At 42.0% G+C, this 13,140-nt stretch overlaps 1 protein-coding gene across 1 annotated transcript in view; it reads left to right on the plus strand.

The window, feature by feature from the left end:
* PDLIM4 (PDZ and LIM domain 4) overlaps window positions 1-13,140 on the plus strand; it is a 93,546-nt gene that overhangs the window by 29,846 nt on the left and 50,560 nt on the right. Inside the window, exon 3 of the mRNA XM_050962794.1 lies at window positions 9,206-9,290. Within this exon, the coding sequence (XP_050818751.1) occupies window positions 9,206-9,290 (85 nt within the window). The remainder of the gene's footprint in view (window positions 1-9,205; window positions 9,291-13,140) is intronic.

Genomic DNA, 13,140 nt, shown 5'->3' on the forward strand with positions numbered 1-13,140 from the left:
ATAAGTGTCTTTATTGTTAGAGGTGTTGAGTGGTTTTCAGAGGTTCTCATCTCAAACAGAACGGTGGGTGCGCTGAAAATCAGACCAGTTTGTGAGGTGGGTTAATGTTTAAGGTGCCTTCCTACAGGGTGCCAAGCACCCTCAGTTGATTTTGGCAGGAGTAAAGTGTGTTCGGCAACGTGCAGACCCCACTTCAGGTGCTTAAGTTTGGGGACCCAATTTTGAAAGTATTGATTCCAGCTTGGTTGCTGTAGTTTTGTAAAATGGTTTTGAGTTTTGACCTGATCGAGTATAGATAAGAGGTGGTGGTTGTTAGTTATTTTAGTCCTGGGAGGCAGGGTATGGATCAGTGTTCACATTGTACTCTCCATCGGTACCCACTCCAGGGAAGCTAACGATCCATCCAGCTGACCAAATTCGGTGCGTAATCCTGTCATGTGTCACCTGAGGCTTGTTGCACTAAGCATGCTAAGAAGCAGTGCTGGGAGAAGCAGTGGCTAGAAGATACTGTTAGCTGAATGTCCAGACTGCTTATAGATTTCAAAGCCAGAAGAAGGCAGAGCACTCGAAATTTCATTTTTCCAAATGGCATCCACTCTCTTTACAGTTGCCTAAGATTTGCGGCATTCTTTCAATAGGAAACAAGCTGGTGATACCAGTGGATACATAATTGCATTGGAACTGAAGACTGAGGGGCTGATGCTGCTACCATTGCCCTCAATAGACATAACGGGGAAGCTCTTGACAAGTTTGTGCCCAGTCCTGCACCAGTTTTCAAGGAAGGGGAGACGGTGCAAGGAGATTCCTTTGGTACCTGTGCTATCCCATCCACAAGGACTATGTGTTGCTTTCCTTCCAGAGAGCATGAGGTAATGCCCTAACTCCCCTGGGCTGGCCATGTGCATTGAGGAATGGATGTTTCAGCCTTTTCAATGATGCTGTAGAACAGTGTTTCTCCATAGCCAGTCTGTGGACCAGCTCTGGTCCCTTAGATCTCCCAGACGCAGTTGAGGAAGGCAGCAAGGCAGTCCCTGGTATCAAAAAGGCTGAGAAATGCTGCTATAGAGGCTTTGTGGAGCTCCAGGAGCCAATATTGTCTCAGGCACAATGTCTCCTCTAGCTCCAGCTGGAGCTGTCTGCCTCCGTACTGACTCCAGTGCAAGGCTGTATGGTATGTGTTTAATCTCTGATCTGTCCTCAGTTAGAGGACTATACCATGTTTTTATAAGAGGCTGCTTTCTATCTGTCTATGATGTGGGGGCCTGATTCCGTTCCCACTGAAGTCAATGGCAAAACTCTTACCGGCTTCAGCAAGAGTAGGATTTTGCCTTTGGTGCGTGAGGCCATTCAAGGACACCCATGCTAGGGCAAACAAAGTAATACAGTAGCCCATTTGTTCAGAAATGAAGCAGAGGAAAATATTCCTCAGCCCCTGAATGAAGCCGCTTGTATAACTGCTTCACATGTGGTTACTGACGTAATGTATGAGAAATTACCTAGGCATTCCTATGAAAGGGGGCAGACATTAGGGTCATGGTTAATGGCTTTCAGATCCAAGGGCAAGAGTTCAAGTGGGCTTAGTAGGCTACTAATGGCACATGTCTTCTGGTTTATGTGGGAGAAAGTAAGCGAGGGTGTAAATGAAGATTTAGCAGAACAATTTAGTATGACATCTTATAACTCAGCTGGCATGCTTCTAGGTCATCTTTTCCTCCTCCTGTTAAATTTGGAGCCAAGGTAGTGTAATATATGGCTCATTCATCATCCTGAGATTACCAAAGGAGAGTAAAATGGTAGGTTTATGCCAGCTGTTTAAAGAAGAGGTTATTTTTATTATTCAGCATGGCGTGCAGAGTTCTTTCTCACAGAAATGCTCTATGGACATTCTGATATTTAATCATCAAACCTTTGCATTTGACTGGAGGCCAGAGATTTTAATTTTTTTTAAAAAAGTAAATTGATGATAAAATCATTGTATGGTAAATCTTGCCCAGGTTCATTTATTTGTAATAGAAGGTGGTTCTGAGTTATACAAATAACGAAAAGAAGCTTGAACTAGGAAGGCATGCTCTGTCTCATAAAGAGCATGCCTTCCTAGTTCATACATATAATATATATACACACACCTGTAATAGACAAAAATGGGGAAAAACTAGCTATGCTGTCACACCCTCACACTCCTTTCTCTTTATAGCCTGTTAATACTAGAGTTCTGCTGTTGCCAGGGTTGATTGAATAAGTCACATGATTCTACAATGTACTGAGCACTCTTAACTCCCATTGAAGACTATGAGTTGAAGGCACAAGACCTAAAAATTCTGAGAACTAGAACACAAAACACATTATATAGTACACACAAATAGCCAACAGTTCACTGTTTGCAAGTCTGACAAGTACAAGGATTCATCACAAAGAATATATTTTGCTCTATATATGAACTCTTGAAAATAGATATCTTGCCTAAAAAAAAATTCTTAAATTTTGCTGTAAAAGGCAGACCTTAGTTAATCATATTATGTAGATTTCAAGTTGCCTTTCAACTTCCTATATTTCTACTTTTTGTCAGATTGAAGGAGCACAATGGATTTTTTTTTTATCCTAAACTATTTCTAGATTGTGACTTCTATGAGATCCAACGTTGGGGTACTTTCAGTGTAAAATAGCTTGGAAGGGTTACTTTGCAGTGTAATCACACATACATACTGTTACCTCAAGTATCCATTTTTCCTGAAATCATGGTTCTCCTGTGTCCCAGAGGTGGAACAGGTGCACAAATATACCATATGCATCTTTAATTGATTTTTCTGTACTGTCCTGAACTGAATTGCATTAGTCTGAAAAGTAACTATGTTAAAATGCCACTTACCAAAACCTCTCATTCTAATAGGCCTACTTCAGAGTCAAACATAAATGTTTACTGCTTTTTGCTCTTGTTTGCCCTCCAGAACCAACAGCTATGGGAGAGTAAACGGGGTTCCATTCTGCCTCCAACATCATCAGCAGAATAGCTAACTGAGCTCCCGATGCAGAATGATCGCACCTTGAATTTCAGAGCCAGGATGAGTTTGCGGGAGTTAGGAATTCCAACTTTTTACTGGCACCCAGATCAGACTTGATATGATGTACTAGGGAGAGAATATACATGGAACCCAGTAGTGCCATTTTTACAGTCTCTTTTAGACATGTAACCATCGGTTAAAGCTGCGGTTAAAAATCATGAAGAGCCAAATTCTGCCCTGCTGTTGAACTCCCATTGATGTCATCTGGAGCCTTGTGCAAAGATTAAGAGCCAGATCGTGCTTGCCTTACTCACTCATGCAGTTCTATCAAAGAATATCATTCACTCCAGTGCAAAGGGCCAGCATGAGTCCTATGCACCATTTAAGTTCCACTTAAGGCAGGTTTGAGAGGCCTTGCTGGTTCTCTGTGTGAGATGAATTTTACCTCAAATGGACAGGCACTGACTGTGTGCTCACAAAAGGTGGCCTGGTAATGGCCCCTAAAACTCTCCAAAACTTTGCATGGTCAATTTCCTTTTGCATTCTGACTGTTTCCAATACTGTAAAAGTTTAATAAGGCTCCCTGGAGAGTAATGTCTTCGGTACAGTTGCTGGAAATCATGCAGTAATATTGCTGGGATATGGGAAATATTACTATATGTGACGGTCCCAAGTTTCCAGTAGATGTGCCACTGAAAAAAGATGAATCACAGCGTCTCCTTTGGAACTCCTCAGGGTGTGATCCAGCAAAAAAATATCCACAGTCTTCCTGGATGTGCAAAGCCCAGAAGGCAATGTACCAGTTTAGCTGGGCGGAGGAAGTGAAACTCCATCTCCACAGAAAGTTATTGAAGTGCTCTGTAAAAGGCAAGGTGGTTGAATGAGCCCAAGAGTTCTGTACTTCCCAAGTCACAGGAACTTGCTTGTGAATCCTGAAGCTCCAGGGCTGGATTAGCTACTCTCAGTGTGCCCTGAAAAACAGACAGGACTATGTGCTTTATTTTAAGTGTGCACTTAAGTGCTTTGATAAGTAGGGGAGAATTTAAACATATGCATAACTTTAAGCAGATGCCTAGAGTTATGCACATGCTTACGTGCTTTGCTGAACTGGACTCCATAAAATTAACTCACCTCAGGGAAGGAATCATCTAACTTCTGAACAGCCCAGGATTTCTAGACAATATTCCATAAATTTTCTTTCCTACCCACTCCTTCCAGTTCCCATCCATGTTTATCTGGTTGTGTGACTTTTTAACTCTATTGCTGAGGTAGAGGATAGTCTTCTGTGGCTTTGTAGTAATTGAACCAACATTCTGTAGTTACCTAAGGGAAATTATCCCTTGGGATTATGAGCAGTAGCTGTAGCAGCTGGTGTTTTCAGTCCAGTTCCTAGTGGACGAGTGTCCATATCATAAAACCCACACTCTCTGTTTACTTGTCATCTAATCAGAGATGCAAATGTCTTGATGAGTGTGGACACTGAACTAATCCCTCACCCCTAAAGGTGACCCTGGCAGGCCAGGGATCGGGCACAATGGTATGATTGTGTTGGGAAGCTTGCACAGCTGCTGCGCACGGTCACACCTGTTCCGTTGTTAAACAAAGGACTGCAGCGTCCAAGGCTGTCCTTGGCCTTTTTCCCAAATGTTAAGATTTCATTTGCAAGGGGGTAGAGGAATTAGAAATACAGTAAGATCCAGGAATTCCCATGACTTTAAAGCAAATCTTCAAATTGTTAACAGGTGAAAAAGCTTTTGTTAAATATGTGACTGTATGCAAGCAATTTTTCTAAAATTACAGTGAGTCAACTAGACAAAAAATTAATAATGCAGGATAAAGAGTGACTACAGTTTCTTCTGGCTTTTTAATAATGTCTTGTCAATGGCTCTGTTCCCACAGAACTATATATTGAAGGCATGACAGAATGCAGGTAGAATTATTTTCTTAGTATAGTTGTAGAAGATGTTCAGTTAAAGTAGAGTATTGTTGATACAAGATATTGACTTCCGCATACCTGACTTTAATTCCTTTCGACATAATGCAGCATGTCTGAAAACACTTTGCCTGCCCTGAGCTGTGAATTAAGCAGCCTACTAGAAACAGACAAGTGAGAGGCCTAATCTGTCACCTACTACATTAGAAAAGTCTGATTTTTGTTACCTACAGCAAGGGCTCAATTGTGCTTTAAGGCACAGTCTTGCTTTGGGGGTGGCATGGAGCTGCCCTGACCCTAAGATTCCTTCCTGAGCTCCCCACTGCTCTGGGGGAATAGGGTGGAATGGATCTGCTACTATTACCTCTTTATGGAGTGCAGCTTACACCCCTCTGCATGCTGCTGGCCTCATTCAGTGGGCAAGTGCAGAGTAGTATTAGAACTAAGGACCTCTCCTCGATGGGGCTCTGTGTGCCCCCATGTAGGCTCAGTGAGAGCAGCCCTTCAACTTTGGCCTGGCCCTTACGCAGATTATGCAGCGGAATAAAGGCTGCTTGCATCCCTTCCCCAATCACTGAACATCTGCAGACAGGCCAAGCACACGCAGGCCCCAGAGTAGGACGGAAGTAGCTTGGAATTGGGCATTTCTGTGGGGATTCGGGTGTGTCTTAGGGTTATTGTCTGGACAGGTCAACATTTTCCACATTTCAAACTTTTATTTGCTGGGTTTTTTTCAGTTAGTTCTGCTCTACAGCACCTCCTTGCAGACATTGGGCCACGCTGGTATAAATGCAGAGTAACTCTGTAAGTGTCACTGAGATCAGAATTTTGCCCAGTGTGGCCCCTTCTAGATAGTTATTTGGTAGAAGTGCTAAAACCAAAATCATCTTCCATTCAGGCCAAACCCTGATGCTGCTGAAATCAGAAATCAGTTTTTCTTATGGGCCAGAAATGTTGATATGGAGAAAAAGTCTCGTTTGATTTTTTTTTAAAAAGCTCCAGCCACAAATAGGATTTCATGTGTGAACCCGGGGACTAAATTCCAACCCTATCTTTCATGATACATCTAAAAAGAAACCTTGAATGGTTTTGGAAAACTTAATCCCAGTTTTCCTGGTACACGCAACAGGAGCTCTTTGTTTCTGAGTCAGGGAGAACTGAGAAGTCACAGTTCGGCATTTAGCAATGACTATATCCCTTAGGCAGCTTAAGGCAGAGAGAACATCCTTTTGCTTATCACTTTATCTTTCAGAACTGAAATCACTTCATGAATCCTTCCTCTTTTATTTGCTGGATTTGTTGCAATCTTAGATTCTTCTTAAATTGCATTTGGCATTTGGTCTCCAAAGCAGATCAGAGCAGGAAGTTCATAACTGTCTGATTCCCATCTGAACAAATGTCAAACTAATTTATTGCGGGGGGGAAGAATGAAATTATGATGGTCCTTTCCCCCCACCACACCCTTGACCAAAGTACCTAGATATTTTCCTGTTTTGCCACCTCAAAATAAAATACTCAAAATAGAAGCAGCAAACACACAGCAGTAGATTATGGTAAAGATCAAGCTAGGAGTGTTAGGAATGCTAAGATTCCTGGGAGGATCAGCCACCCCTAGGACAAGGGATGCCGAACAGTAAAACATTTCTAGGGACAGACTTGAGTTACAAGGGGGGTTCCTCTCCCCAGCATCTAGTCATTATAATACAGATGCTCCCCAGGTTACGCAAGACCTGACTTACGCAAATTCGCACTTACGGAAAAAGTTCCATAAACCAGAAATAGGATTTTCGAGTTGTGGAAATTTTTGCATAATGTGTGGGTATAGGTTTCCGGCTTACGCAAAATTTGAGTTATGGAAGGCTTTCCGGAACTAAGTCGGGGGGCGTTTGTACAGGTAGTTATATTAGAGTAAAATGTCCAGCTATGAAAAAATGTGTCCCTGTGTTGCAAAAACTAGACTCAGAGGCAGCAAACAATGTGGAAAAATAAAAGCTTGGAGCTTTGGGCCGTGTTCGAAGCCTGTTGAAGTCCATGGGAGTCTTTGCATTGACTTCACTGAGCTTTGGATCAGGCCCTTTTTTGCAGAGGTTTATAAGGGGATGGCTCTAGCAAAAGACAGGAAATAGGGAAGAATTCAAGTAAAACATTCCTGGGATAAAACTGTGCATTTCTTGTTTTCCAAACTGAGATGCTGCAAATAATTCAGTGAAATTCAGCTGTGGTGTGTGGCAAATTGGGGGTAGAGTCCAGCGAAGGGATTCTTGGCTACAGCAAATAAGCTACACCTATTAGATTAAACAAACTTGCCACATTTTCCAAAAATTATCTGCACGTGGCCCCTGAGGTTATACAGAAAGTTCTGTGTTGCATGAATAAAGCACATGATGAAGATAGAGAGGCAGACCCAGGCAACAGATTCCTTCAAGTTAAAATGACTGGGGCAAAATGAAATCTTTGGACGCCATCATCCCCTCCTAGGGAAATTCCCTCAGAAAGAGCTAAATTGTTCAGAAACCTTTGCAGACCAGATACTTGGCACCATAAGCACCAACTCCATGGATGCTCCGGAGCTCAAGCATCCAGTGGGTGCTCAGCACCCACCAGCCACAACTGTTCCGGGTAGCCACTGATCAGCTGTTTGGCAGCTAGGGGGAGGTGCTTGGGGGAGGGCGGTAAGCAGTGAGCAGGTTGGAGGTCTTGGGGGAGGGGGAGGGAAGAGGCGGAGTAAGAGTGGAGACTCGGGGGAAGGGGCAGAGTGGGCTGGAGCCTTGGGGTGGAGCTTTGTGCTCTGGTGATCCCCAGCTGCATAATGGCCCTTGAGGGATAAGTCTTGTTACCAGCCAGTGTAAGTTGCAGCAGCCCTGAGGCTGCTTTAACTTTTGTCAAGCTCTTGGTGACTCCAGGGCTGAGGGAAAACAAAGCTCTGAGAAACTGTCCCTATGACTTTGATGGGTCTCAGCTTGTCTGGCTGTTAGCACATTTTGATATCCTTGGAGGAAGGGTGTGATGTAAGTGCAGAAGATTGCTGTTATATTAGTTATTGAAAAACTGCAGCACCTCCACACTAATGCAGTTTTATAAAAATTGGAATAATGTTTTTCCAGCATTGTGTTCACAATAGCTATATTGATCTGATCGTGTTATTAACAAATAGTCTACACTGCTCTGAACTACATGTTAGAAACAGCTATTGTAGGCTCCTTTGGATCCACAGGTTCAGCAGTGAGGAAGAATGGCCTTGTAGTTAAGGCATTAGCCTTATACCTGGGATATTAAGGTTCAGTTCCTAGTTTTGCCATAGACTTCCTATGTGACGGCAAATCACTGGATCTCCCTGAGCCTCAGTTCCCCATCTGTAAAATGGGGATAATATTATCCTATCTTAGGAGTGTTGCGAGGATAACTATTTGGGAGACATTTCAGTGATTCAGGGGCAGGGTGTGTCATATAAATACCTGAGTAGATACAAGGTTCTTTTTTAAAAAAAAACCTGAATCAAATAGAAGATCCTAGTATTCAATCTTGAGAAATTGAAATGGCATGAGAAGTCCAGAGCCAAGATTTTCAAAAGCTGCTAAGTCCCATTTTCAAAAGTGACATAGGCACTTAGGCTCTTAAATATCACTGAAAGTCAAAGGATTCCTTCTTTCCTCTCTTTTGAAAATGGGACTTCGGGGCTTTGGGAAATCCTCTCCCTGTTCTTCTCATGTCATTTCAGTTTCTGAGGTGCCTTTGAAAATTTTAAGCCCCCTTAAGAGGCTCTCTTTGGCCTCAGAAATGCCAGTGAAACATATGAATACATATGCTAGACCCTGTGCATGCCCATTCAATTCTCTGATGTAGAGAGGAGACCAAGGGGCTTTTCCAACAAACGCAGCAGACACACAAAGCAGGTCCTACGTGCTCAGTACATTGAACTGAACAGAAATATGTCAGTGAGCTAATCCCTACCGTACACTGGGACACCTCCATGGAAAAAGTGTTCAGGCTTATGGAAAATCTTTGAATAGTGACATTTGCCTGCTCCAGTGCTCTTGCTTTGCATGGCTGAAGATGCATTTGTGCACAGAAACTGAAGCATTATGTCATCTTTATCAGGCACATGGTGTGGAAAGGATCAAGAATAACTTAGGCAGCAAATGGTACAAACCTCTTGCTGAGTGATGTTCATGTAAACTCTGCAGAGCTTAAGAATAGCATTCAATTACCTCCAGTGAAATCATTTCTTCATTAAACTTCTCTGTTTAATTTTCATGTTTAATTCTTATTGCAGGGCTGAAGGCAAGACTTGGTCTCCTAATATTCTAGAAGATGGAAAAGCACAAGCTTACCGGATCAACATAGAGTCAGAATCACAGGTATGGGAGCAATTATTAACTATCTTCTAGCCTTGTGAAAAACACTTATGCTCTCATGTCCCCAAAGAATGCCCCTTGCCATTTAATAGTAACATGTTTTATTGTCAGCCAGTTTTCTATGTAACATGTTTTTCTAACTTGTTTCACATCGTCTTGCTTTGTGGGATTGACTCCACTTTGTTTTCTGGTCTGTCGTATCATAGACTGTGGTGCATCTTGGCCTGTGTCAGTGTCTTTGTCCTCTTTTCTTTTCTCTATTTCCCTTCTTCTCTGTCTTGCTTTTTCTATTTTGTATTTTATCTCTGTTCCCTTAATTTTCAGTCTCTTCTTCCTCTGCTCCAGAATCTGCCCCCCACTATTACATTTCTTTAGTCTAACTTCTCATCAGTGTCCTTATTCCCCTCCCCGTCTGCCCACTTACCCACATGTTGAAGCACCCACATCCCCTTACACGAAGATACCTAATAGCAAGGTACACAACTAAAGATCAGTGTGAAGGATCTACTATATTGAGCAGTAGCAGCAGAGGCACTGGAGCTGTCTGCCTGCAGACTTAGGAAGACAACACTGTGTGGGTTCACATTAGGTTACCGTTTGGAAGGTTATGTTTGCTACAACAAGGTAGGTTGCTATATTCTGCAGAAGCTGGTGGCATGAAAATTTCTACTTGCCATACTCATGCTTGTTCATGCTGTTACTCTGTTAAGGTGATTGCTGCAACAATTTTGTTTTAGGAATTTCTTTAAGTTCTTTTACCTTTCTTCAACATTTATAAAGAATCCAAAGATGAACACCATGTGTCCGTGCCACTGGCATATCTCTGGCAACACAGTTTCAGTACTAGCTGCAAGCATCTGATCATGGATTCTCCCTTAACTGTGCCTGGTCCCATATGAAGTCCACTCCAAGATGGATGTCAGAATTAAAAAGATGTGGGGAACAGTTATCGTAAAAACATGAGAAACAGCAGACTTTTCTTCAGGGAAGAATGAGGAAGTGGCATTAAGATGGACAGCGGAAAGGTCAACAAATGGTGAACTCAGCTAACAAGAGACTCGAATAGGATTTTAGGAAAACATTGGCTAGCTCTAAAGAAACAGTGTGTAGGTTTCTACCGTGGAGGTTGTGTCACATTGACACCATTTATTCTATAGTTATTGAAGATATAGGGTGATCTATATGCTTTGGCTTTGTATTCTGTCTTTACTGGCTTAATTAATCAATTAGGGCAATATATTTCAACAGATATTTTGGATAGACTTTGATATGACCAAATCTTTGCATACAGTGTTAAATTAAGAACAAATGTTCTGCATTTTGACTGCCAGATACAACATTTCTGAGGTTTAAAGCAGATTGGATTTAATCTTCCTATTAATGTACATTACATATGGTACTTTTTAAATAATGGCAAAGTTACATAAAATGTAGTTAGTGAGGCTTTTAATCTATTATAGAACCATGTTTTTATGAACCAAAATGTACCCCAAATATGTCTAAACTAGAAATCTCTAACGTAGTCAGAAAATACATAGACACATTTACAGCAGGATAACGTGTAGAAATATCTGATGAAGGCAGATGAATTCTCACTTCGACCCTCTGTTTCCAACATGTCCTTGGACTAAATTCTCCCCTTTTTCAAGACAATAGGCCATTTCTTGTGCTTTAACTGGCCCACAGAATTAATATTTTACTTTATCGCCATAGTCTCTGGACACACTTAGTACCACCCAGGGGTTCTGTGTAGCATCAGGGACTCATTGTGGTAGGGACTGTACAAATGTGTTGATTGACACTGTCCCTATCCCAAAGAGCCTACTGTCAGAACTGCGCTGACTTCTTATGTGCCAAGAAATGTAGGCATGCACTCACTCACGCTCAGGTGGGGCAGGCTATGTTTTTTGTCCTGTCTTTGTACAGTGCCTGGCAGAGTGGGATTTTGGTCCATAACTGGGATTTCCAGGCACAGCAGTACCACTAATAATGATAGTAATTGGAACGGAGCCCTTAGGGGATGCAAGTGGTTGTCTTAATCTTCAAACTTCCTATGATGTACTGTTCTACTGCTAGCATGTCAGGAGTGGCCATGGATACCTATGGACACTACAGCTGCAGGAGGCCCCCAGTTCCCACTGAGGCTGGGATTATATTGATTGCAGGAGTACTTTGATGTTCACTGGGGAAGGGGCCCATGTGCCAGAAGGCTATCCCTGTGTAATGTTAAACCAAACCCTTTAGCGGAGGGTCTTTATTGAAGTGCAAAAAGAAAAGACCCATTGTAAAGTAATAGTTAGCCTCAGAATGAGTAACCTCATGTGCACCTGGGAAAAAGCAATCTGCCTTTAAACCCAAGAATAAATAGATCTTCATGCAAGCTTGCTCATGAATCACAAAAAGAGATTGAAGACTGTCCTTGAAAAGATCTTGGAGGTTTGCGCTTTCCAGTAATGTGGAGCACATGTATTTCCTTCCTCCAAGGTTTTACTCTGTTAGCTTTTAGATTGTCCTGTTAGAACAAAGATACCGTGGAAGTCTTTGACTGTTCACTGTTTTAATGATTGCCAAACAAAGAAGGATTTAAAGAATAAAATGGAAATTTAAAAAAAAAATAGGAATTTGCTGTAAGGACTTTTTATCTACCACGGTGTTTTTAATGCATCTTCCCCCACAACGTCTAAACATACCCAAAATGATAAAAGCAGGCTGTCTACCTGATTTCTCCCCTTTGCACTGTGGCATGCAAAGAAGTGTGTGTTTGTTTATTGTTATGCCAAGGTCACTTCGTCTGGAAAGTGGCAAGATTCAAAATCATTCTAATCTCTTGCAGGCAGGAGTTCAAAAACTGTGGGCCAGCCAATGAGACAGCTCTCACAAGTCTCCTTCTTGTAGTTGATAATTCCATCATTTCACAATAGCTCCATTGCCAAGGAAGTTCCTAGTCACAAAGAGAGAGAGAGGTGGTCCCTGATATAACCAGGACTCCATTGACAGCTTTGGAGACTAATCCCAGAACCTTTAATTTGATACGCTAGTTGCTGGGAAACTAATGCTGTCAGAATTGTAGAACTCAGAATTTGAAATGGCTCATTGGATCGTCTTGTCAATGAAGGACTGTTGCCTACAGTCTATTTGCTAGTGCTTTGTGAAGTCTGGTTGCAGTCATCTCAAACCATAGAGCTTCAATTCTGCAGTCTAACGGATATCATCATTAGGAACTTTTCCTGATATCCCACTAAAACAGACCTTTAACAAATAATAATTAGTGTTTACAAACACCGAGAACACAGATAAAACTAAAAACATGAGATTCAACACACAACAAAAAACACCGGTAATACTTTCTGGGACTGGCATATAAGAGATCTGATATCTTGGCAACATTGTATGTATGACAGATGGAACAGAAGAAGATCTTAAAGCTGGAATAGCAAAAGCCGGACATCCCTTTGTAATTCTAAAGCTGATCTAGAGAACCAGAAATCTTGCCCTCCCAACTAAAGTTTGAATATTTAACACCATTGCTGTGTCAGTCTTACTGTATGGAGCTGAAACTTGAAGATGTCTTATGACCTTACTGTCTAAACTGTTTTCATAAACAGCTGCCTTAGACAAATCCTCACTATCAGATGACCAGGAAAAAATCACTGAGGACTAGGGGAGAGATGGCTCAGTGATTTGAGCATTGGCCGACTAAACCCAGGGTTGTGAGTTCAATCCTTGAGGGGGCCGTTTAGGCATCTGAGGCATAAAATTTAAAAAATAGTTGGGGATTGGTCCTGCTTTGAGCAGGGAGTTGGACTAGATGACCTCCTGAGATCCCTTCCAACCGTGATATTCTGTGACTCTG

The sequence above is a fragment of the Gopherus flavomarginatus genome, chromosome 7, assembly GCF_025201925.1.
Source record: "Gopherus flavomarginatus isolate rGopFla2 chromosome 7, rGopFla2.mat.asm, whole genome shotgun sequence".
Taxonomy (NCBI): Eukaryota; Metazoa; Chordata; order Testudines; family Testudinidae; genus Gopherus; species Gopherus flavomarginatus.